Source organism: Rhinichthys klamathensis, unplaced genomic scaffold (genome assembly GCF_029890125.1).
Source record: "Rhinichthys klamathensis goyatoka isolate OS25496 unplaced genomic scaffold, OSU_Roscu_1.1 h1tg000305l_1, whole genome shotgun sequence".
NCBI lineage: Eukaryota > Metazoa > Chordata > Actinopteri > Cypriniformes > Leuciscidae > Rhinichthys > Rhinichthys klamathensis.
Genome location: NW_026606824.1, coordinates 557,681 through 585,033, shown reverse-complemented (window position 1 = coordinate 585,033; position 27,353 = coordinate 557,681). Strand labels below are relative to the sequence as shown.

The following is a 27,353-nucleotide window of genomic DNA, read 5'->3' as shown; positions in this document are numbered from 1 at the left end:
TCTCAATATGGGGACAGCAGAGCTCGGTCAATAAATAGGAAAAAGTATTTTAAAAAAGTAACAGATATTTTGTTTTGTAAATTTAAAAGTAATGTGTTACTGTACTAGTTACTCGGAAAAGTAATCTGATTACGTAAGTCTAGTTAGCTACTTGTAATGCGTTAACTCTCACTGTCATCCAGCAGTGATGAACCGGACAGCCAGTCATGGTGACATGGTACTGGAAGATGTAAAAGATGGCAAATGTTTGGCTTGATTTACAGATGATTACTACTACAACATTGAACTGGATCAACACCTTTGATTTTAAAACAAAAGCTGTCAAAACATTAACTGACTTCCGAAGGTATTTCTACATATATTGACAGTTTATAATAGTTGCAGGGCAGAAAGAAGAAAAGGAGAAGGATAAGAAATGGCAGATGGCCTATATCAGATTCATTATTAGTTATTGAGAGGGACATTGGCTTCTTGATATGTGTGAAAGTACTGGCACAGGGATGGTAATACCTTATTATTCAAAAAGTAAATAGCAGAATCATTAAACACCAAAGTTTAACATTCTTGTTTAATTTAAACCGATTAAATAACCTAATATTCTTGTTTAATTTCAACAGATCAACATGTACACATCAAGCCAGTTAAGTGTCCATGTACAGCTCATTTACCCCTTGTAAATGTTATAGAAAGACTTAGTTTTAATAATTTAAATAACCAAGAGAGACAAAGCACAGTTCAGTCAATACGCAGATTATGAGCAGGGCTGCAGGTGCAGTGTTAGCGCCCCCTGGCTGTGGAGCTGTAGCAAGCGGAGAAATTCCTCTGGCATGGAGTGAATACCAATTTTGGGTCCTATGTTGTCAAAATAGTGATGTGGAACAATCTGCTTTTCCAGATTGATGTCAAACGGCCAGAATCCATAAACGTGCACATGATCACACAGCTCTAGTGCAACATTAATTAGCATAAAACCTGTGGAGAGGCGTCGCCCATTCAGGCCACGCCCTTTCCAGAAACGGTCCAACTTCTTGAGGTAGCTAGAGCTAAAGAAGACCACCTGCATCTCAGGGTTGGGAGGCCAGAGCGCTTTGAGAGTGCTGATTGACAATCGAGTGTTTAACGGGCTTGCAAAAGCAGGCATGATCAGAGATGCATCCCCGTAGACAGTCACACGCCGCATTAAAGGACCTGGCTGCTTTTGAGCATTTCTGTAGCTGAAGAGACACACACAAACCACCAACATATTAAGGCACATACAACAACACAAGATGTTTAAGAGTTGTAAGTTATGAATTAAATCAACCAGATACAGGTTAAATCACAACATTACAAACTTAGAATTTAAGCAACAACAAAAAAGTGCACGATTGTGTACTTTATGGCTTTAATGAGAAAAATAACTACAATGCGAAACATGAAAAACATTGCAAATGGCAACTGAATTAAAAATGAGAAATATATAATAATTGATCTAAAAATGTTGATTATATATGTAAAATCAATATATTTTTTGTTTACTGCAAAATATGCATATGCATACAAATATGTAATTTGAAATTCTGTGGAAATTAATTGGTAGTGCTTCACAAAAGTGGGCGGTCGTTGTGTGTGTTTTGAGAGCTGTGTGTGTTTTGGTTTGCTTTGCTTGTCTTGATTCTCTAATTGGTGGAGATTTCTTTGCAGAATGTAGTTTTTCAACCAAGAATTTGGCTATTAAACACTTATCTAAAAACTGAAATAATGCGGCTGATGGCTTCAACAAAAGCATATAACAGGGGTCGGCACCCTATGTAGGGAGGGACAATCACTGGCACGTGACAATAGCTTAAGAGGTGTATGTTTTTATTTAAATTAAGTCCCTCTATTATTCTATCCATTAAAACTCATCTTTGATCACCAAAATGACATAAAAAAAAATCCTGTCAAAACATTTCATCAAAGCTTAAAATAGCTTGAATTTAAAGGGTTAGTTCACCCCAAAATGAAAATTCTGGCAGTAATCACTCACCCTCATGTTGTTCCAACCCCGTAAGACTTTCGTTCATCTTCGGGACACAAATGAAGATATTTTTGATGAAATCTGAGAGCTGGATCACTCCTCCAAAAAACAAACAAAAATAACGACTTTATTCAACTAATCATTTCCTTCTCTGTGGGCCGTGATATTTCACGTAGTGAAACTACGCAAAGCTTCTAGGTTGTACGTCACACATGACCAGTGGCAGCGTCGGCCAATAGTGAGCCTGCGTGTGACGTGCAACCTAGAAGCTTTGCGCAATATCACTACGTGAAATCTCACGGCCCACAGAGAAGGAAATGATTAGTTGAATAAAGTCGTTATTTTTGTTTGTTTTTTGCGCACAAAAAGTATTCTCGTCGCTTGATAAACTTTTTGAGGTTGAGCCACTGTAGTCACTCGGACTATTTTAACGATGTCTTTCATAACTTTTGGGCCGGTCAGTTTCGATCCCTTAAGGAGCCTATGGAGGAGTGATCCAGCTCGCAGATTTAATCAAAAATATCTTAATTTGTGTTCGAAGATGAACGAAAGTCTTACGGGGTTGGAACAACATGAGGGTGAGTGATTACTGACAGAATTTTCATTTTGGGGTGAACTAACCCTACACCCTTGCTTCGTTTAGTATAAGTGGATTCATGAATAAGCAAATTAGCCCCGCCTCCAATCACTCACACCAACTTGGACTGCCTGATCCACTCGGCCAACTTTACTGTAGTAAACGCTGCACAATGGCAAGAGGAAATACTGGTTTATTTCAGCCATATATATTTGAACAAGAAATTGATTCAGAAGAAGAAGTGGAAGAGCGAATTATACAGGCTCGTCTACACATTGATGTATCAGAATGGTAACGCGTTTTATGTACCGCTCTCTACAACGTCGGACACATAATGGTAATTAATATGATTAGCCACATATGATTAATAATGTGTTGCTAATGTTACACACAAACAATGTTCTTCTTCGCCATCTTCATCTGCCTTATAAAAATCAGCATCCTTAGAAACGCTTTGAACAACTTCAGTGGAGAAAGTATGAGTGAGTGGAGGCGGGGCTCATTTGCATATTCATAAATCCGCACATACTAAATAAAAAGTTTAAATATGCCATTTTGGTGATCAAAGAGGAAGTTTAAGGGATAAAATGATTGAATACAGGGGGACTTTAAGGCATATTAAAACACCACATTGACATATAAACAACATTTAAAACTTGATTTTCACCACAGTGTGAGATTTTAACCTGAGCTACCATACAGATCCGACAAAACCATTCGCTTCAGTAATGATCCGTCCACAAGGTTGCTGACCCCTGGCATATACCACTGATAACAGCCTCATAGCTCACAGTGGGCCTGTTTGTAAAGTTCTGAGTTATCGTTGAAAATCACGACAGAATTTAAATTTCTGAGTGAACTATCTTTAACATTTTACCTTCGTAAGCAGCTCACGAAGTTTTAGATTCACTATCAAGAACATAATATAAACAATTATATATACCATAAAATGTTTCAATTGTGTATATTCTTTTGTAAATTGTTTCTCACCCTCTCCGGATCTGACTGGGATTGACTGTGATTAAATCAGTTTTTAGCCCAACATCACTGTCATTAACGGGTGCCATGTTAAACCTGCAACAAACGGGGGAAAGTTCATCAGTTAAGATAGATCAAATACTACAGAGCGGAGAGAAGTTCAGTATGTTTTACTGAAAGAAACTTTTAACAAAGCTTTCATTTAAAAAAAAAAAATGTCTGCCATTGTATTAATGTCTTGCACAAAACAACATGGCCTTTCAACAAAAGACTAATGCCTGAAAGAGACGAGTACTTCATTGCTACACCCTGCTTTACCAAACATTCCTCTAAAATGTAGGGGTGGTTGAATTGACCTTTGCTGTCAAAAACCAAGGCTAACATACTCAAAAATGTAGTCAAGTTAACTACTACTTTTATAAGCTTACGGTGTAGAGTGCAACAGTGGGGTTGTACCTGATGACATAGTCAGCGCTGTCAATCTCTCTTCCACAATTGCTGTTCTTCAGAATCCCTCCACTGCCCACCACAGCACATCGACCCAGAGGACGCTCACTCCAGGGAAAGGCCTTCAGACCAAACCAATGAGTCCATTAAACACATTATGTAGATTTTATATCACTGTGGCCTGATAAATATTGAGTCACATTTAATTGCAGTGGATCATGGGTTTTAAAACTAAGGTGCTTGGAGGCCTAAATATTTTACAACATGCAGTCTTGGGCTGTCAAATTATTGAGTACTTGATGCATGAATAAAAAAACTACACAAATGCATAAAGGGAGTCAAAAACAACCGTTTTGGAATTAATGGTTTTCTTCAAAAAAAAAAAAAGAAAAAAAAAAAAAAAGTGTCCTATTAATGAAATGACTAAAATAACTGACAACACACAAATGTTTTAATATATCAAACCTGTTAATTTGTCCACTTTCCTTGTATGAAATTTATTCTTTTAAAATGCACTTCCTCTGGACTAGTTTAGATCTACAGCAAAGCTTATTCTAGTCTGAACATTCACTCCCCACATTTTTCACATACCATGTGAAAATGATCTTTTCAGACAGAGACAACATTTCCCATAAGACTACCACTTTTCAAAACCTAACTTTTGGGCAAAACCTAACCTTCCTTTGTTTGTCTGTGACCTTTCTCTTCTCTTCTCATACTGGATCTGAAATCACACACTGTCTACATCTGCCACCATGTTAGCATTATCATGTGAGCTACGAGTGAGTTCTGTCGTTTCCCTGCCATTCATGACTCCTCTCCCACGGTCTACGGACAGTTACGTGTCCACTGGATGTGAACTTCAGAATCGTGGCAGAAGTAGTTGGTCACCCGGATACTTTTTTTGCCTACTGTTTAATCAATGAATACTGTGAATTCAGACATACTACTCAATTCACATACTGCTTTTCACCAATATATAGTATGGAGATTCAGACACTGGGTTGGTGTCTAAGGCAAATTCTTAGTTCAGAACAAAAAAAAAAATCACTACAGATTAAGTAATCCATAACGTTTCAAGAAAATAAATATTATTATTATTATTATTATTGACAAAAATGTATACACAAATACTGCATTGAGTCAAAATTACATTAGAAAATAATACAGGTCAATTCAACCCCCTTTATGCTTTATGGTAGTGATTTATTTTATATTTTATTTTTCCCATCCTATGACATTGAAAATGACATTGATTCAGGTCAGATGCAAGTTTTTTGAAGAATTTATGGAATATCTAATAAATACATGTTTTCTTTGATAAAATATTTTTAAAATATTGCCGGGTCAATATGACCTCCTCAATACATTGGGTTAAAGGGATAGTACATCCAAAACTGAATTATCCCTTTAAAGGGATAGTTCACTTTGAAAATAATTTTTGGTATGTTTTAGCTTACCTCAAGGGCATCCAAGATGTAGGAGTCTTTGTTTCCGCTGTAGTTTCAATTTTGATATTTTTAGGTCAAACCGTTCTTGTCTGTCAGTCATATAATGCAGGTCTATGGTCACCACCTCAAAGAGCATGCACAGAGAAGTCCAAATTAAACATGATTTAATGACTCGTAAATGTAAGCACACATTGATGGCCTAAGACACGAAACGAGCGGTTTGTGTGAGAAAACGAACAGTATTTATATCGTTTTTACCTCTTGTAAACACAGCCACGTTCAAGTGATCTGAGGGCGCGGGCGCTTCGGTCTGCGCAAGTGCCGGAAGTGATCTCTTGCACGGTTGCGAAAAAAATTCAATGTTGTCAATGTTGAGGTGGTGACCATAGACCTGCATTATATGACTGACAGACGAGAACGGTTTGACCTAAAAATATCAAAATTGAAACTACTGTGGAAACAAAGACTCCTACATCTTGGATGCCCTTGAGGTAAGCTAAAACATACCAAAAATTAATTTCAAAGTGAACTATCCCTTTAAGACATAATTGTGATTAAAAGTTTTTGAAGCATAAGAGATTAAAAACATCTGCACACAGTCTTGTGAAGAAAACATCAACGTATATCTACACAGTGTGTGCAGAATTATTAGACACATTGATTTTCTGATCATATTTTCTTCCAGGCACATTTTACCAATTCAAAACCATAAAAATCTTAATAACTCCTATTAATTTTGTATTTAATCATTTATAAGTGATATATAATTGTGCTGGAAATTAAAAACGCCTTATATCCAGGTGTGCAGAATTATTAGGCACGTTTTCTTTTACAGATAAAATAAGCCAAAAAAAATAGATTGAACTCAGACCGAAAAGTAAAAAAAAGATTAAATGCCAATGAGAAGGACACAATACTAATGCAACACTAGAAATTACAGTCAAGGCATGACCATTGGACGGTGAAATGCTCATTGGGTCAGCCGAAAACATGTGGAGAAGTTATATAGATATATATATATTCAAGTGTTTATCTGGTCACTGTCACCTTTATGATAATATTTTATTCTTTGTGAAAAGCATTATACCAAAACGAAAAGAAAAAAAATCTGAATTGAAGAATTCTCTATTCAAATATTATGATTAGTATATTAGTAATTTATTTTGACATTGGAACAATGCCAATATAATAGCACAAAATTAAATTTTGGGAACAACATATTTGTTTTCACGAAGTATAAATATATATATTCTACTAAGTATAGACCTTATGCACCAGAGAAACGAGGGCGCCGCCATCTTTAGAATATTATCTTTGAACTTCCGTTTTTGCGGTTGCTCTGTATATTTCTATGGCATCGCCGTCCAGGAGTAATTAGCTGGTGAAGTTGATTTACTTATTGTAGAGTTAACGAAAGTTATCATGAGCATTGTAATGTTTATGATAAGCATTGTAAAACATATCTTAACAAATGGACCTTGGGAATTTTTTTTTAACGAGCCGTTCATTCATAACTAGGCAAGATCGCTGTGAAAATACAGACCGGAAGTCAAAAGACAATGAGCTCAGCGCGGAAAAGGGGCGTCGCTACATAAGGTCTGTAAAAGGAAGGATTCTTTTTAGGAAGGAATATTTTGGCTGTATAAGACACATACCTCAGGTAACATGTTGTGAAGTGCTTCATTCATTGTGTAGTTGGGATATACATCAGACTCATAGGGAATTATCTGATGCACAGCTGTGTTTTGCTTCGTCAGGTATAAATCGCCTGAGGCATTACAACAAGAACGCAACAATACTCTTACGTAGAGAGGAACAAATAAAAATAAAATATTAAATCTTTATAATGTTTCAAATGTATCATTTAAATTGCAAATGTTGCCCTACAATGTATACTGGCATATTGTCTAACACTCTGTTGCAAAAACCGATGAGCCGCCTGCAGCATTTTAAAAGAATAGTTTATCCTTACATAATTTTTTTTGTCATCACCCTCTTTCTTGAATGGAACACAAAAGGAGATATTTACCTGAATGTCTGTGCTTTTCAAGGTACCACTTTATACTGTATAAAGTGGTTTATCTACTGTGTACTAAGATTGAAATAAATTATTTGATAATGCACATGTGTACATACATGTTTTTACATTGTACAAATATTTTTTTTTTTTTAAATCCCTGCATTTAATTACAGCTGTAATTAATTTCTGTAATTACACAATGTGGAAACTTCCCCAACACCTTAAAGGGTTAGTTCACCCAAAAATGAAAATGATGTCAGTAATGACTCACCCTCATGTCGTCCCAAGCCGTAAGACCTCCGTTCATCTTCGGGACACAGTTTAAGATATTTTAGATTTAGTCCGAGAGCTTTCTGTCCCTCCATTAAAAATGTATGTCCGGTATACTGTCCTTGTCCAGAAAGGAAATAATGACATCATCAAAGTAGTCCATGTGACATCAGTGGGTTAGCTAGAATGTTTTGAAGCATCGAAAATACATTTTGGTCCAAAAATAACAAAAACTACGACTTTATTCAGCATTGTATTGTCTTCCGGTTCTGTTGTGGATCCGCGTTCAGTGCCGCTGCTGATGTAAGACGCTGCTGACGTGTGTCTGGTGTGTCCGTGTATTCGGGTTAAAATAAATATGGCTGGACAAAAAAATGCAAGTCTTTCTCTGTGTCGAAATCCTGAGACATGCTTGCGAAGATTGTTTTGTTTCCAGTGTGCGTCTCCCTCAGACTGTAAACGAAGCTCGGGCGCACCAGACACACGTCAGCAGCGTCTTACGTCAGCGGCGGCACTGAACGCGGATCCACAACAGAACCGGAAGACAATACAATGCTGAATAAAGTCGTAGTTTTTGTTATTTTTGGACCAAAATGTATTTTCGATGCTTCAAAACATTCTAGCTAACCCACTGATGTCACATGGACTACTTTGATGATGTCTTTATTTCCTTTCTGGACAAGGACAGTAAACCGTACACATTTTCAATGGAGGGACAGAAAACTCTTTGACTAAATTTAAAATATCTTAAACTGTGTTCCGAAGACGAACGGAGGTCTTACGGGCTTGGGACGACATGAGGGTTAGTCATTAATGACATAATTTTCATTTTTGGGTGAACTAACCCTTTAAGAGCCACTCTTAAACCTAACCATACCACCAAACCTGTAATACACAATACAAGTACATTATTCTGAATTATCAAGTGGGATAATGATGTCACGCAGGTGGTGGAGTAATATGTAAAAGATAATGTACATCCAGCCGGTTGTTATCTCAGAATAAACCCCCGACAGGGTGATGAGGAGCCAGACGCGAAGCGAGTACACAATACTGGATGGCCATTAGAAAAACTAGAAAATCCGTTCCTAGCAAGCGTATATTATTCAAGCGCAATTAATCACCAAGGACCGCGGTTTCAGCTAAAAAAATCTTCTTTACTCTTCAACGGAAGAAAAAAAAAAGTCACCTACATCTTGGATGGCCTGAGGGTGAGTAAATAAAGAGCACATTTTCATTCTGCGGTGAACTATGTAGAGCACTCCAAATCAGCATGCTTATGAGGTTTCAGCTATGCTGCCTAACAAGAAGTAGCTGCCAATATGTGAAAGGCAGCAGCTCAGTAGCTTTTGAAACAGAGTCAGTATGTGTTGATGTGTGATATGGTGACTAAATGAATTGATCAAGCTGTCTGTTTGACAGAGAGGGAGATCCACTCACCTATTCAGCTCCTTCTGGGTGATATTAGACTTGTATGGGCAGCTCAATAACTCAGAGACTTTCTCAGAGAAGCTCGTCATATCAGTACTCAAATTACTGCTAAAATAAAGAATGAGAGAAATTATCTATAGGATGTTAGCTGTAAATTGATAAACATTGAAATAATTACATCACATTAGTAATGGGAGATAGAAACGATATGCAATATAAACTATACAAAATTGGCCTACAATAGAGATTTTAAATCTATTGCACTATCGCGATAATGCATGTTGATGACGCAATCTACCCGTGAAATTTAGAGCCACGAGCTGCAACCGGCTGCAACGCATCATCGTATTCGCCATCTTGAGTAAACATGGCTGAAAGCGAAACGGAGGAGCTGGTGAAAAAGACTAGTGGATCGGTTCGGATTTAAGCGGCAGCAAACTATACTCTGTAGAGTGTGTGGGGCAACTGTTCCGGCTAAGAGAGGGAACATGACTAATCTGGAAAAAAAAAATGATTGTGCTTTCATTTTGCACTTCATTATGTTTTCATTTGAAGTATCTGTGGACTACACTTGGAAGAATTTTTGGTAACGCTTCCTTTTTACAGTACAGTACTTACGTGTCCTTACAGTGTACTTACCTAGAAAGTACTGGCTAATATAAGGTAAGTACATGGTTTAGGGGTAGGTTCAGGGTTAGTACCTAGTTATTACCCAGTAATTATAATTACTATAATAAGTACATAGTAAGTACATGGGTAACAGGACTGTAAAAGGAAGCGTTACCGAATTTTCTTTATTTAAAATAGCCATGCCTAATACTGGAAGTATTTCCCTAATTCACAGTATCCGTTCCTTTATTAACAAGACATCAGTTTTCATTTCATTAGGAGAACAAAATGTTTAAAACCAAATGCGTTACATTAGTACGGAAGCCCTGAACCACAATGTAAAAAAAAACTAAAAAAAATCTTGCGATTAAAGTCGAAACATTTCGAGAGTACGAGAATACAGTCTTCCGTAGAAGTTGCGTGTGTGCTTGCCATTGTTTCACATTGCCGCAAATACAGGCATTCATAATGGTGCATAGCGAGTGTTTCACACTGTGTGTGTGTTTGTGTGTGTGTTTTGTTTCAACAAAAGGAAATTCAACAGGTGCCAATCTACCAGCATTAGGCTACCATTATAAGACGTTATAAAATATACTGCGCCGGAATAGACTTTTGTCACGGTAGACGTATTCACTGGTTCCTTCTAGTCTTGTGTTTATATTGTTGTATGAGTGCACGTGTGTAGTGGGCGTGAATGTATGCCATTACCTGATCCGCTCCAGCTGATCATCGTTGCATCACCAGCTGCAATCAATCTCACCACTCCATATATACTCACCGCTGTTTTATCATCCTTGTCAGATCGTTGTTTGATGTACTCCGTGTTGGTGTTCTGGTTTCATGTTCCTGCCTTGTGTTCCTGTTCCTCGTCGTCGTCTGGATTATTCGTCGTCTCACCATCACTGCTTCACTTCATCACTTCACTGGATCTGGCCATCGAAGTCCCTGCGTCACCCTTCAACATCGGCTGTACTGTTTACCACTTGATTGTTCCGGACCTTGGCGGCAGAGTGTAGATGGAACGAGGAGGCGCAGTGGGACATGTTCCTGCATGGGTTGGCTGACCACGTCCAGAAGGAGAACTACACCCTGGATCTTCCTACAACACTGAACGGACTTATCGATTTAGCCCTGCGGGTGGACGCGCGATTGTCACGGGTCGAGCGTCGAGTCCCGTCCACCCGCATGTTCGGAGGAGTTGACGGTCCACGATCCAGCGGCAGGGACGTGGTCAGCCCCGTCTACGATCACGAACCCATGCAAGTAGGGCGAGCTCGGCTTTCCCGGGAGGAGAGGGAGAGGCGGAGGTCCCAGGGCCTTTGCCTTTATTGTGGAGGAGCGGGACATTATGCATACAACTGCCCTGTAAAAGGCAAAGCCCGATAGTAAACATGAGGCTACTTTCGGGTGGGATCTCCGCCAGGAAGAACTCATCCGCGATTACATCTACCTCCACGCTTCTCCCGGTAAGACTAAGATGGTCAGTCCACCAGTACAACGGTCAAGCACTTCTGGACTCCGGGGCTGAAGGTAATTTCATGGACTACACTTTCGCACATAGATTTCAGATTCCCCTCAAGCCCCTCACTCACAGGATCGCGGTTCACGCACTCAATGGCCAAGAACTACCCACCATTTCCTTCTCCACTGAAGACATCACCCTCATCATCTCTGGCAACCATTCTAAGACTATTTCATTCTATATCCTGGACTCACCCCTTGCACTCGTCGTCCTTGGACACCCTTGGCTCATCCGACACAACCCCCGAGTGGACAGGCATCATAGATCTGTGCTGGAGTGGAGCAAGGAATGTCATAAGTCTTGTCTCGTGTCTGCCTGTTAGTCTGTGCCTGTTTCTGTGTTTCAGGAGGAAGCAGGGGATTTGTCTAACGTGCCCACGGAGTATCTAGACCTGAAGAGGTGTTCAGTAAGTCTCGTGCTGCTTCTCTTCCTCCGCATCGTCCCTATGACTGTGCAATAGATTTACTGCCAGATAAGTCTCCGCCTAAAGGCAAGTTGTATTCACTTTCTGTTCCAGAGAGGGAGGCTATGAAGAAATATATTTCTGATTCTCTAGCAACCAAGTTCATCCGCCCTTCCTCTTCTCCAGCGGGGGCGGGATTCTTTTTTGTGGGGAAGAAGGACGGTTATCTGCGACCTTGCATTGATTACCGAGGGTTGAACAACATCACGGTAAAGAATACTTATCCTTTGCCATTGATGTCTTCAGCTTTCGAGAGGTTGCAGGGAGCGTCTACCTTCACAAAACTGGATTTGCGTATGCGTAATGCTTATCATTTGGTTCGCATTAGGGAGGGGGATGAGTGGAAAACTGCGTTGAACACCCCCAGGGGGCACTTTGAATATTTGGTTGTGCCGTTCGGGCTGTCCAACTCCCCAGCAGTTTTCCAGGCATTGGTCAATGACGTGTTGCGAGATATGTATCGATCAGTTCATATATGTCTACCTGGACGACATATTGATTTTTTTCTTCTTCTCTCCAGGAACATGTGCAACACGTCTGACGAGTGCTTCAGAGGTTGCTAGAGAATGGGCTTTTTGTCAAGGCGGAGAAATGCGATTTTCATGCACAGTCTGTTCCTTTCCTAGGGTACATCGTGTTGTCTGAAGGAATGCGGATGGACCCTGAGAAGATTAAGGCTGTGGTAGATTGGCCAAACCCAGATTCCCGCAAGGCCCTGCAGAGGTTTCTGGGGTTCGCCAATTTTTACCGGCGGTTTATTCGTAATTTCAGCCAACTAGTCGTGCCTCTGACTGCCTTGACCTCCCCAGAACTACGTTCAGGTGGTCAGACACAGCGGAAGCTGTGTTTGCCAAACTGAAAGCCCGCTTTGTTTTAGCCCCCATCCTCATCGTTCGTGGTGGAGGTCCACGCGTCAGAGGTGGGAGTAGGGGCAGTGTTGTCTCAACGCTCTCCTGTAGACGACAAGATGCATCCTTGCGCGTTTTTGTCTCATCGTTTATCTCCAGCTGAACGTAATTACGACATTGGTAACAGAGAGTTCTTGACAGTCAAGTTAGCATTGGAGGAATGGCGCCAATAGTTAGAAGGGTCAGGGGTCCCTTTTATCGTCTGGACCGATCACAAGAACCTAGAATACATTAGAACCGCCAAAAGATTGAACTCCAGGCAGGCTCGGTGGGCACATTTTTTCGGTCGTTTTGATTTTTCTCTCTCATATTGTCCGGGTTCCAAGAACATCAAACCCGACTCTTTATCTCACATATTTGATCTTTCCGAACGCCCGTCTACTCCCGAGTGTATTTTACCCATTCGTTTCAACACTCACATGGGAGGTCGAATCGAGGGTCCAGAAGCCCTTAGACGTAGATCACGTCTTTCGCTTACATGGCAGTGGCTCAGTGGCTCAGTGGTTCATGTAGGTTGTCTGCGAACCGGAAGGTTGGTGGTTCAATCCCCGGTTCCACCTGGCCAAGTGTTGAGGTGTCCATGAGCAAGACACCTTACCCCAGTTGCTCCCGACGAGCTGGATGGCGCCTTGTATGGCAGACACCGCCGTCGGTGTATGAGTGAGTGTGTGAATGGGTGAATGTGAGGCAAATGTAAAGCGCTTTGGTGGCCATTGGGTCTGTGAAAAGCGCTATATAAATGCAGTCCAGTCCATGGCCTCCCGATAGATGTGGTTTCCGACAGGGGACCCCAGTTCGTGTCCAAATTTTGGCGAGAGTTTTGTAAATTACTGGGGGCGACGGTTAGTCTGTCCTCAGGGTTTCATCCCCAGAGCAATGGCCAAACCGAGAGAGCCAACCAGGATTTGGAGAGAGTGTTGTGATGTTTGGTCTCCAAGAATCCTTCCTCATAGAGTCAACAACTGTCTATGGTGGAGTACGCACACAACACGTTGCCAGTGTCGGCCACGGGCCTATCTCCATTTGAGTGCAGTGTAGGTTACCAGCCACCAATTTTTATTAGTCTTGAATCCGAGGTTGCGGTTCCCTCCGCTCACGCCTTTGTTCAGAGGTGTCACCGCACTTGGTCTAGAGCCCGTGAGACTCTACTCCAGGTGGGGGCGCGCACCAAGGCCAAGGCTGATCGCCACAGGTCAAAGCCTGTGAATACGTCGTTAGTCAAAAAGTGTGGCTTTCTACTAAGAACATTCCTCTTCGCACTGTTATGAATGCACACACTTCTATGGAAGACTGTATTATCGAAATGTTTCGACTTTAATCTCGAATGCTGGGATTTTTTTTTTAAAGATTTTTTTTTTTTTTACGTTGCGGTTCAGGGTGATCCGTACATTAGGCTGCAGGTAAGAAACTTTGTTTGAAATATGTTTTTATTTAAAGTATCTGTGCATTACACAAAATAATTTTCTTTGCCTAATACTGAAAGTATTTTCAGAACAGTGTCTGTTCCTTAGCTAAAAAGACACCAGTTTTTCCTTTTCTCTGCATCTTGGGTGGCATTTAAGAACTAAGGACTTAAACTAAGTGTCACATGTGTGAAAAGACATGCAAATGAAATTGGACTCACCTTGCTGGAGTGATGATGGAAAATGCCTGACGGACTGTTTTGCAATGCAACTGTGAAAAACCTTCTCCCGTCTCATCTCTCATGAAAAACAACAACAAACATCTCACAAACACACTCATAACAATATTAGACAAAATTTATATTCCTGCTAAATGCAGTTTTTAAATGCTGGTTTGTAGGGCTCAATTTAAACTGGAAGAAGTTAGTCAAAGGTGTAGTGTAGGTTTAGATTTAACATTGGTAGGGACATTTTAATTTAATGAAAATATAAAGGCACAATGTGTTCGTCTGATCAGTGAAATTGCCTCTTACAGTTGATTAGTTGTTCTTATTTAGAAGTAGCATTTATACACGTTTCAAAATATCTGTCTATCTTTTGTACAATGATTAAAATCTTCCAGACAAGCTGGAGAAGTCTTGTTTCTGCATCTTAGGTGGTTTTATAGAACATAAAATAATTTTTCTTCATTTTAATTTCATAAAATGACTGACAAGTAAGGGATCGTGTAGTTTCTGGACCCTGATGTGAATATTAAGACTTTCATTTGTGTTTAATTTTAATATTAGGTGTGTGTGGCGAGCAGGACGAGGCCGAGTGACGTGAGAGCGGCGCGAGGCCGGTGGCGTGAGTGGTAATGAGCGACACCTGTGAGACGCACCGGTCTCGCATCTCTCACGGAGGAGCGGAAGCGTAAAGGAGGAGCGACGACGGTGAAGATCGAGAGAGGAACAGGCCTTATTTTATGTTGTGTTTTGTTTCTGTGGCCAGCAGTCGTCCGTGAGGGGCTGCTGGCTTTACTTTCATTTTTGTATTTGTTTATTTATTAAAATCATTGAACGTTCGCCGGTTCCCGCCTCCTTCTTCCCATAACAACGAACCCCGTTACAGTGTGATTAATCACAAAAACCAGTGCAATTAATTACTTAAAATACATAATCGAGATTGTCATCATAGAAATTTTAATGTAGAAATTTAGACAAAGTACAAATAAAGAAAATAATTGTTTAATCTGAAATAACTAAATTAAATACTATTTTAAAAATTAATTTATAGACTATAAATGTATTATACAATTTACAGGACCCATGGGATCTTAAAGGGATCACCCAAAAATGAAAATGATCCCATGATTTACTCGCCCTCGAGCCATCCTAGGTGTATATGACTTTCTTCTTTCAAAGTCAGACGAACACAAACGGACACATAATGTCCTGGCTCTTCCAAGCTTTATAATGGGAGTGAATGGCTGTCTGTCTTTGGAAGTCCATCAAAGCCTTCCATACTGTCTAGGGTTTGAACCATAGATATCCATAATACATGTTAGATGTCTCGTCCGCGCTGCTGGCCAATGGAGGTCGACGTCCGCACCTGGCGCCAATCTTGTCACAGGCAGCTCGCTCACTCGTAACAATGTGTTTTAATGGTGCATGTACTTTTTAAATAACCATAACTTGCTCAATTTTCTACCGATTTTTAAACGGTTTGGTTTGTTATGAACGTCAGAGATGTAGTTATTGTCACGGTTTATGAATTCGCTGTCTCCTTTCTTGTCTCGTGTTGTGCGTGGGCGGGGTCGCTGATCATTGCAGCTGATTATCACCAGCTGCGCTCGATCAGCGCGCCAGCTGCAGCTGATCAGCGAACCCTATTTAGTCCCTCTGTGTTCTCCTTGTCTTTGTCAGATTGTTGTTGGATGTTCCTCCTTGTCTCCTGTTCTCCGTGTTCCTGCCTGTTCCAGATCGTTGGTTGTTCGTTTGTCCTGGTACCTTCATTTGGATCATCACATTCATCTGGTTCACTTTCACCTGGACTTCTGACTGTTCCTCGCTTCACTTCCACTACTGATCTGGACTGGAAATACCCACAGCGTCCCTGTGCTACCAAGTGCCTTCCCACGGGCAGTCTTCTCATTTTCCTGTGACTTCAATAAACATACCTTTTTACTTGCACTTGAATCCTCCGTCTCGTATATCCCTAACAGAACGATCTGACCATGATGGATTCAGCAAGCAGCACGCCGGAGTTGAACGAGTTCCTGTCTCGTAGCATTGCCAGAATGGATCAACAGGAGGAGAATCTGGCTGTCACTGGACGCGCAGTTCAAGCCTTGGTAGCCGTAGCACAGGTGTCCGAGCTCACCCAACAGCTTCAACACCTGGCTGTTCCCACTGCGCCCAGCCCACCGCCGATTCCCCTACCTCCACCAGCACCCGATCGTCAGCCTGAACCACGTCTGCCTGCTCCGGAGATGTATGCTGGTGAGCCGAACTATTGTAGAGCATTTTTAACAAAGTGCTCTATATTCTTTTCCTTGCAGCCACAGACATTTTGCACTGAGAAGGTGAGGGTTTTATTTTAATTTTATTCTATTTTATTTATTTAACCTTTATTTAACCAGGAATAGTCCCATTGAGTTACAGTAACTCTTCTCCCAGGGAGTCCTGGCCAAGATAGGCGGCCAAAAAGTTGCACAGAAAAAAAAACATTAAAAAAGACAGGACAAAAAAATTACATACTACACAACAAATCTCTATACATAGACTATACTTATACATACAAGACATTTTGTTTAACTTAAAGGAGTAGTTCACTTTAAAAAAAAACTTTTGCTGATAATTTACTCACCCCCATGTCATCCAAGATGTCCATGTCTTTCTTTCTTCAGTCGAAAAGAAATTAAGGTTTTTGATGAAAACATTCCAGGATTTTTCTCCATATAATGCACTTTACCGGGCACTAAACGGTCCAAGGTCCAAAAGACAGTTTCAGTGCAAACTGCAAACTGTTCAAAGGGCTTTAAACGATTCCAGACGATGAATAATGCTGCTTCTCTTCCTCCGCGTTGTCCCTATGACTGTGCCATAGATTTATTTCCAGGTAAGTCTCCGCCTAAAGGCAAACTACTCACTTTCTGTTCCTGAAAGGGAGGCCATGGAGAAATATATTTCTGATTCTCTAGCTTCCAAATTCATCCATCCTTCCTCTTCTCCAGCAGGGGCAGGATTCTTTTTTGTGGGTAAGAAGGATGGATCTCTGCGACCGTGTATTGATTACCGGGGGTTGAACAACATCACGGTAAAGAATACTTATCCTTTGCCACTGATGTCTTCAGCTTTCGAGTGGTTGCAGGGAGCATCAGTCTTCACATCAATCCATCTGCTTGGTTCGCATCAGGGTGGGGGATGAATGGAAAACCGCTTTTAATACCCCCAGGGGGCACTTTGAATATTTGGTTATGCCGTTCGGGCTGTCCAACTCCCCAGCGGTTTTCCAGGCACTCGTCAATGACGTGTTGAGAGACATGGTAGACCAATTCATATATGTTTACCTGGATGACATATTGATTTTTTCGTCATCTCTCCAGGAACACGTTCAACATGTCAGACGAGTGCTTCAGAGGTTGCTAGAGAATGGGCTTTTTTTCAAGGCGGAGAAATGCGCGTTTCATGCACAGTCTGTTTCTTTCCTAGGTTACATCGTCTCGTCTGAAGGAGTGCGCATGGATCCTGACAGGGTTAAGGCTGTGATAGATTGGCCAAGTCCCGATTCCCGTAAGGCCCAACAGAGGTTCCTGGGGTTTGCCAACTTCTATCTGCATTTCATTCGCAATTTCAGCCAACTTGCCGCGCCTCTGACCGCCTTGACCTCTCCCAGAGTGATGTTCAGGTGGTCGGATACAGCTGAGGCTGTGTTCGCCAAACTCAAAAGCCGCTTTGTTTCGGCTCCCATCCTATTCGCCCCTGATTCATCACGTCAGTTCGTGGTAGAGGTCGACACGTCAGAGGTGGGGGTAGGTGCAGTGCTTTCCCAGCGCTCTTCTGCAGACGACAAGATGCATCCTTGCGCGTTTTTGTCCTATTGTCTATCACCTGCCGAACATAACTATGACATTGGTTACAGAGAGTTGTTGGCGGTCAAGTTAGCGTTGGAGGAGTGGCGGCATTGGTTAGAGGGTTCGGGGGTACCCTTTATCGTTTGGACCGATCACAAGAACCTTGAATATATTAGATCTGCTAAAAGACTCAACTCCAGGCAGGCTCGATGGGCACTTTTTTTTTTGGATGTTTTGACTTTTCTCTCTCGTACCGCCCAGGATCCGAAAACATCAAGCCCGATTCCTTATCTCGTTTTTTTCTATCCATCCGAACGCCCGGTTACTCCCGAGTGTATTTTACCCGAGAAAATACTTATCTCCACACTCACATGGGAGGTCGAAACGAAGGTCAAGACGGCCTTAGAAGGGGTAACGCCTCCGCCCAGTTACCCACCGAATCGATTATTTGTGCCGGAGGAGTTACGGTCCGACGTTATTCGATGGGGTCATTGCTCCAACGTGGCTTGTCATCCAGGAGTAAACCGCACCCACTGTTTAGTCAAGCAACGATTCTGGTGGCCATTGATGGCTCGTGACATTCAAAGTTTTGTGTTGGCTTGCTCGAGTTGTGCCGTTGGTAAGACGTCTAACCGTCCTCCTGATGGGTTACTCCAACCGATGTCTGTCCCTTCGAGACCCTGGTCCCACATAGCGCTAGATTTTGTCACCGCCCTCCCGCCCTCTAATGGCATGACAGTTGTTTTAACCGTAGTGGACCGGTTTTCGAAGGCGGCACATTTCATCCGCTTGCCCAAATTACCCTCTACCAAGGAGACAGCGGTAACTGTCGTAGATCACGTCTTTCGTCTACATGGCCTCCCGATGGACGTGGTTTCCGACAGGGGTCCCCAATTCGTGTCCAAATTTTGGCAGGAGTTTTGTAGATAACTAGGAGCTACAGTCAGTCTGTCTTCGGGTTATCATCCCCAGAGCAATGGTCAAACCGAGCGAGCCAACCAAGATTTGGAAAGAGTGTTGCGATGTTTGGTGTCCAAGAATCCTTCATCCTGGAGCCAACAACTTTCTATGGTGGAGTACGCACACAACTCGTTACCAGTGTCATCCACGTGTCTCTTGCCGTTTGAGTGTAGTCTAGGGTACCAGCCACCTGTTTTTCCAAGTCTGGAATCCGAAGTCGCGGTTCCCTCCGCTCACGCCTTCGTCCAGAGGTCTCACCGCACATGGACCAGAGCCCGCGAGACTCTGCTCCAGGTGGGGGCGCGCACCAAGGCTAAGGCCGATCGCCACCGGTCAAAGCCTCCCGTATACGTCGTGGGTCAAAAAGGGTGGCTTTCTACCAAGAACATTCCGCTCCGCTCCGTGTCTAATAAGCTAGCTCCTAAATTCATTGGCCCGTTCCCTGTCATCAAAATCCTTAGTCCAGTGGCAGTCCGACTCAAACTTCCTCTGGCGTACAGGAGAATTCATCCCGCCTTTCACGTGTCCAATTTGAAACCTGTATTTCGTTCCCACCTTAATCCGCCGGCCCCGGTTCCCCCACCGCCGCGACTCGTAGACGGGGAACCAACATATTTGGTCAACCGTATTCTGGACTCGAGATGGAGGGGACGCGGTTTTCAGTATCTGGTTGACTGGGAGGGTTACGGTCCGGAGGAGAGAAGTTGGGTTCCTGCTAGGGACATACTGGATCACTCCCTGATTGATGATTACAATCAACAGGTAGGTCCGTCTGGGAGCGCCAGGAGGCGCTCCTAGAGGGAGGGGTACTGTCACGGTTTATGAATTTGCGGTCTCCTTTCTTGTCTCGTGTTGTGCGTGGGCGGGGTCGCTGATCATCTCGATCAGCGCGCCAGCTGCAGCTGATCAGCGGACCCTATTTAGTCCCTCGGTTTTCTCCTTGTCTTTGTCAGATCATTGTTGGATGTTCCTGCTTGTTTCCTGTTCTCCGTGTTCTTGCCTGTTCCAGTTCGTTGGTTGTTCGTTTGTCCTGGCACCTTCATTCGGATCATCACATTCATCTGGTTCACTTTCACCTGGACTTCTGACTGTTCCTCGCTTCACTTCCACTACCGATCTGGACTGGAAATACCCACAGCGTCCCTGTGCTACCAAGTGCCTTCCCACTGACATTCTTCTCATTTTCCTGTGACTTCAATAAACTTACCTTTTTACCTCACCGGACCGTAACCCTTTACTTGCACTTGAATCCTCCGTCTCGTATATCCCTAACAGTTATGACACTGCATACTTATGAATAATAAGTGTATAAATAAATAATCATCCAGAATTATAGCCATGTTAATAACGTTTGTAAGAAACCAAACCATTTGTAAATCCGTCAAGATTTCAACGAGATAAGAGTATTTGTGTTCGTGCTGATCACTCATCTTACATCAGGAACAACAGAGCCCGCCAGAAAGCTTGCCTGTGACAAGATGGCCGACGGTGATGACGATAGAGACTCCGCCGTAAGACATCTTGCCTTTATTATGGATATCTATGGTTTGAACCACGAGAGGCGTCATTTGACCCTTCGCAGGGAGCTTGATTGACAGGTGATCTGACCAATCATACTTCGCCATCTGCCATTTTGTCTGACAAAGCAGTCAGGAGAGTTAGTAGATTAACATGGGAGGATTTGAACGGTATTTATTGTTTAAATTTCTTTCTTTTTTTAAAAAGACCAAATTTGAAAGGTGAGACTTTGTTTAAGATGTTTAATATCAAAAGTAACCGAAAAGTAACCTGGTCTGTCCTGTCTGTCAGCGTGTTGTCAGTCCGCGATGTATTTTTCACTGCATGAGAACATGGTGTGTGTGTAGGGCTGGGAATCGATTCCAAAAAATCCGGAATCGAACAGCCCTATGTGAGAGCAGCGTAGCTTGTCGGACATAGCGACAGTAACTAAGGGGGGCGGGTCTTTGCATAAATCGATGCGTACGGAAGCTAGATTTTTTAACCATTTAGTCCATAAAGTTTTAAATATGGATATTTTTCTTACACAAACGCATCGTTTTACTTCAGAAGGCCTTATTAACCCCCGGAGAGCCGTTTCGAGCACGTTAATCATGAATATTGATTGACCATGAATAATGAATTAATATTTTAAACAAAAGTCTGAAAATTCCTGTATAAAATCCTTATTATATTTAGAAGGGCCAATATATAATTGCACCCAATTGGTTCTGTAGAGTTCAGTTGAAACAGTTGCAATTCAAAACTGGTAAACACTCTGGTGTGAAGAAAACGCCAATTAAAAGTGTTCTTAAAAATAGATGCCAAACCACCTCCACGACCAAAGCCAGAGGGGAATTCAGAAAACCGCAGTTAGGAGGGAGAGGAGGGAACCAGTATTTAGCCAAGTGTCCGTCAAATATAAAATATGCGTGTTAAAGTCACTTAAAAATAAATTTGTTCGCGAGAGATCGCGCATTTATTAAAGCAAACCTTAGTTCAGTAGAGAACTCCGTTACAATCAATTCTCGGCGCATAAATCGTAGATTTTAAAGCTACTTTAAGGGTCATTCCAGAATTGGAGGACATTTCATGTCCCACCTATGAAATTTCAAATAATCTATGTACAATATACAAAAAATGCAGTCACTTTGTAAAATACACTTGTCTTGAGACCAAATATAAATAGACTTGAAGATTTTTTCCCAAAAAAATATTATTGAAAATCAAAAACAGTCTCTAGTACCCACTTAAGTGTCATTTTTATCTTGTCCCACCTTGTTAAATACAACAATTATAAATAATTATAAATTACTTTTTTAGCACACAGGGGCTTGAGCTATTGTCCTTATCGTAGTTTGAAGGATTATATGCATTATGCATTTGAGCAAATACTTAAAAATATATACTGAAACTCAAATTAAACATGTCACAGTTTAAAACTTGGCAAAGGTGGAACTCAAAAGTTACTAAAATGGATTTAAATCAAGATATCTAAAATTAAATAGTTATATAGAGTGATTGTGACTTTCTTTACTTAATGGCAGGAAATTATTATTATTATTATTATTTTAAACCAATAAATATACATTTTTTAGGTTCCTGAGTATTGGTAACAGCACCGAGCACCAAAGAATGACCCTTAAACTTCAAAAAAGTTTGTCTCGACGAGTTGTCTTTTCACCTTTTGTTTATAGCCTTTAGATTTTTACTTCTACTGATTGTATTTAGGCTTCAGAATTTTCTTCAAAACATTTGTGAAAATTATATTGATGGGCAAAACATGTATGTATCATAAACTTTTGTTGATCACAGAGGTTATTGTTTGCGATAATCCAAAAGCCAATGGAAATATCCTATTGGGTTTTTGTCGAGGGAACCAGTGAAATCATAAAATTAGGATCAAATTGATTACTTACCCAGAGGTGTTGTGCTCCTTGTAATAGACCAAAACCACGCAATTCAGTATTAATAAAACAGTAAACAGCCTCAAGACCCACTTAATATATGTCATCTTCATCTGTAACTTTGATTTCGGTGTAAGAGAGGACCTATAGGTGCAGGTTTCAGAGAGAGAGTTTATTTTTAAACTATAGGTGCAGGTTTCAGAGAGAGAGAGAGAGAGAGAGAGAGAGAGAGAGAGAGAGAGAGAGAGTTTTTGTTTTTAACTCTCACAGAGTGTTTGGGTCAGAGATGGGTGGGGTCAAATGACATGACTGAATTTGGTCTTCTTAAAACTGTCTTAGTACATAAAGCCTTTTCTTCATAGTTTTCTGGGAGAGAAAAAGCTAAACATACTGAAAAAAAAAAAAGTTGTGTTTTATTATTTAGAGCAGTGGTTCTCAAACCTGTCCTGGAGGGCCACCAACACAGCACGTTTTCTTGGTCTCCCTAATCAAACACACCTGATTCAACTCATCAGCTCATTATCACTTGGGTTAATTTCTCCTCCAGGACAGGTTTGAGAACCACTGATTTAGAGAGATGTTTTCTTTTGGTTGAAAAAAATGTGACAAGTAGCTAAATGTGATTGAAACTAAATGGCAGATATTTACTTTCCTAAACATGTTTCATTAGGCGACTTATTTGACTAGAGACTTCATATCATGTGAGTGGGCATGATTTCAAATATATTCTTTCAAAGTATGCTTACTATCATTTTTTTTAGGGGTAAAACATTTTGAGAAAGAATTACAAAACCAACCAGTTCAAAGCACAATGCATATGATGGTTCATTTCACATGTTAACAACACAAAAATGTGGTCCAGCCGGTTAATCTGTACAAACAGGTACCATGTCAATGCCAAAAAGCTACAATGTGATGAAAGACCACAGACCATGCAGAGACAGTGCCTCAACATGACATTTATAGTTACTGTATACATTTAACCTTAAGATATTGTTGTTTAAATAGTTTAATACTGTTGTATGTTTTGTTAAATTTCAGTTTCATGGACTTTTAAGGTGTGTTGGACATCGGCTGCGGCTGGGTTTAACCGTTCGGCGAGAGTTGCCGCGTGCAGGCGGGAGGAGTTTAAACCGGAGACGTGAAGTCGGACACTTTCTGCTTCCCGTAGTGACACTCATGCTGCGTTTGCATACTTTACCACAGCTGAAGTGAAATAAATGCAATATTTGTCAAATAGCAGTGGTGGGCCGTCAGGGCCAGCAATCTCTGCTGGCCTAAACACTATCAGAATCACTGACTTGCACTTTAATATATTTTTTCCATGAATGAGTATTAAATTATTCCCAATAGTCCATTCTCTTAATTTCATAGCTTTTCTCTTGGTTGCGCTGCTTCCAGTAGTGTATATTTATCTTTAATGCTTATAAAATAAACAACTGGTTTCATGAGTCAACTTGCTTGGTTCTAAAGCAAAATGAACACACAGATTAGTGATAATTCTGAAATGTGTATTTTTCAACTCAAACTAGCAACAACAACTAAATGATTGATAACACCTATAATGATCAATAAGCCATTGATGTCTGGATAAAAATGACCCCCTACCCACCCCCCCCCCCCCCCTTCCTGTCTAACAGGTAGGACATATACAGAAATTTTCTCTTTTCCCTTTGTTCTTTGATTAACTTTACTGACAGAAAGCTTTATTGGCTGCTGGCCCTTTAAGAGCAGCCGTTGCTGACAGAGACGCGGATCTCACACGCGCCTCATTCTCTCACAACTCTTTACGTCCATCATGAGACTGCTCTTTTGTTTTGAAGATACTCGACAAACTACATTTTGGCATAATTGTGTGTGTTTTTGTTCGTTCAAGCGCGAAAGAGAACTGTATTCTGGCGCGCGTCTTTCTGTGAGTCGTCAGGACATTCACAGGCAGCGTGCTCTCTTTTGACTTGTCGCGCATGAATGGTTTAAAGCATTCGCACGAATGAATCGCCCAAAAAGGCGCGACCTCACGCCGTAGAACATCAATAGGGGCGGGGGGGTCGGCGCCCTGGAGGCTGACGGGGGCGAGGCCAAACCGGAGCAGGAAGCCTCCAGGGCGGAGCAGGATGTGCTGGCGGCCAGGGCGGAGACTTTCCCTCGGGCAGCCAGGGTGGAGACGCCCCTTTGGGTGGCCATGGAGGAGACGCCCCTTTGGGTGGCCATGGAGGAGACGACCCTTCGGGCGGCCATGGAGGAGACGACCCCTTGGGTGGCCGTGGAGGAGACGACCCCTCGTGTGGCCATGGAGGAGACGACCCCTCGGGTGGCCATGGAGGAGACGACCCTTTGGGTGGCCATGGAGGAGACGACCCTTCGGGTGGCCATGGAGGAGACGACCCTTCGGGTGGCCATGGAGGAGACGACCCTTATACCCCCCAAAAAAAATTCTTGGGGAGTGTAACAGGCTCAGGAACGTGCTCAGGGACCGGGACAGGCTCGGAGCTGGACGGGACCAGCGGAGAAGGCTCAGGGCTGGGCGGGACCAGCGGAGAAGGCTCGGGGCTGGACGGGACCAGCGGAGAAGGCTCGGGACTGGACGGGACCAGCGGAGAAGGCTCGGGGCTGGACGGGAGCAGCGGAGAAGGCTCGGGACTGGACGGGACCAGCGGAGAAGGCTCGGGACTGGACGGGACCAGCGGAGAAGGCTCGGGGCTGGACGGGACCAGCGGAGAAGGCTCGGGGCTGGACGGGACCAGCGGCTGGACGGGACCAGCGGAGAAGGCTCGGGGCTGGACGGGACCAGCGGAGAAGGCTCGGGGCTGGACGGGACCAGCGGAGAAGGCTCGAGGCTGGACGGGACCAGCGGAGAAGGCTCTGCAGGGCTGACTTGAAGCTCAGGCTCGGCGTGGCTGACGTGAAGCGCAGGCTCGGCGTGGCTGACGTGAAGCTTAGGCTCGGCGTGGCTGACGTGAAGTGCAGGCTCGGCGTGGCTAACGTGAAGCTCTGGCTCGGCAGGCGTGACGTGAAGCTCTGGCTCGGCAGGCGTGATGTGAAGCTCTGGCTCGACAGGCGTGGACGAAACCAGCGGTGAAGACTCTGGGCTGGACGGAACCAGCAGCGAAGGCCCTGGACTGGGCGGAACCAGCGGCGAAGGCTCGGCAGGGCTGGACGGGACCAGCGGTGAGGGCTCAGCAGGGCTGGACGGGACCAGCGGTGAAGGCTCCAGTCCAGACCGGAGAGATCTAGAAGCTCCCTGGGATCAACCGTTCCAAGTGAATTCCAAGTGAAGTGGAACAGATCGCGACTATCCAGAGCCAAAGCCGCGATCTGTCCAGCGAGCTCCCAGCTCATGTTGTGGTCGGTTATTCTGTTACGTAACGTGATAGTGGAAGTAGCCTGAAGACGAAGGAGGATGATAATAATGGTCTTTAATGACAAAAACTCTTAACACATGTTATTATTAGCCTAACTTTCAAATAGACGGAAAAAACATGAATATCCGATTGGCGTCAATTAACACCAATTGTTTTTTACTATGGCTTCACACACATTCACTTTTTGAAACATTGAGGCACGGATGTACCTAATACAAATAAATAAAACATCTCCAGATTAACTAGCAGATCATTCATTTAGTTCGCTATTAAATAAGAGATCTAGCGCTAAAATCTGTTGCTTTTGAAATCAAGCTGAGCGCTCGTGTCCGCTGCTATCAGTTGCATGGACGACGTGCTGCGCGAGTTGCGCAATCTTCACTCGGACGCGCGTTTCAATCTATCGCCGTTGCGGAGACTCTCTATTCATTCCGGTGAAATCACAAAATAAAATGCACACAAACGTGTCCCTGCTTGATATAGGCTGTAACCACTGATGAACATAGGGTTACTCTTTTGATGAGAGAAAAAAAAAAACTGTAGCCTATGAGTGCAGGGATTAGAACCACTGATCTATATAATGAGATGTTCCTGATTCACCATCGTCCGTCGCGTCTGGCCTCTGAAAAAAGCTTTCAAGGCTAGCCTGCCTGGGCCTGGCTATATTTGAAATGTCTCACTCAATCGTTCTTTGTTTAGTTCTATATTACAGCCGTTTTAGGCGTGTGCTTTATTTGAAATGCAGCATGCGATGTTGTTTAATAACTTTCAAACGGTAGAACGGCCTGTTCCTTTATAACATAGCCAAAGGTCGGTGTATTTTTGCTTTATACATTTTTGGCTTATTCTCAAATTTATATTGTGTTAGGGGGGCGGGATTATTACACAATTTTTATCAGACAATTTGACCGGAGAGATTTAATTTTGTCGGACATTTCGTTTTTTTCCCGGCCAATGTCCGGTAAATACCGGACAACGGAAACCCTGGTTTGGGGTCCGTGTAGCCTACGCAAATAATAATAATAATTATCATTACATTATTATAACATTTATTAGGCTACATATTTAGAAAGCAATTTGTCAAATGTCATTCATAATACAGGTTAGACAATAATAATACAGGGCTAAGATTATCACAAATAAACACAAGATTGTGACGCATATCCAGTTTGTGCGGAGTGTGGAGCGCGCATGGCCGGGAGGCGCGGGCGCGAACGCGAACACTTGCATTTTCTTATCAACAGTGGAAACAACTTAAAAAACTCTATCATTTCTGGCCATACAGAAAATAATAATGCATTATTCGCAACTACTTTTATCTGCGTAAACTCAAAATAACAAGAAAACGTTGTGCTTTTGTAAAATAAAATAAAACAATCAGGTGTGGTTTCATGGTCTCCGTGAACTGGAGCACGAGAACTGAAACAAAATATAGCCTATGTGTCACGGTTTGGGTCTTGTTCCTTGTTCTTGTATGTCATGTGATTCCCTGTTT

The 27,353-nt window shown here is 42.4% G+C and overlaps 1 protein-coding gene across 2 annotated transcripts; it reads right to left on the bottom strand.

Annotated features, from left to right (window-relative positions):
• Positions 1 to 593: 593 nt before the first annotated feature.
• LOC130104235 (alpha-2,8-sialyltransferase 8F-like) lies at positions 594 to 22,641 on the bottom strand. 2 transcript variants are annotated; one of them, XM_056270717.1, is made up of 7 exons: positions 22,509 to 22,641; positions 14,300 to 14,377; positions 9,183 to 9,281; positions 7,108 to 7,252; positions 4,011 to 4,123; positions 3,567 to 3,650; positions 594 to 1,214 (listed from the first exon to the last, which is right to left on the bottom strand). In XM_056270717.1, the coding sequence occupies exons 1-7, from the start codon at positions 22,607 to 22,609 to the stop codon at positions 752 to 754; spliced, it is 1,083 nt and encodes a 360-aa protein (XP_056126692.1). In that variant the 5' UTR covers positions 22,610 to 22,641; the 3' UTR covers positions 594 to 751. The 2 variants fall into 2 exon arrangements, with proteins under 2 accessions (XP_056126692.1, XP_056126693.1); XM_056270718.1 differs by having other exon boundaries at positions 9,183 to 9,278.
• Positions 22,642 to 27,353: the final 4,712 nt, after the last annotated feature.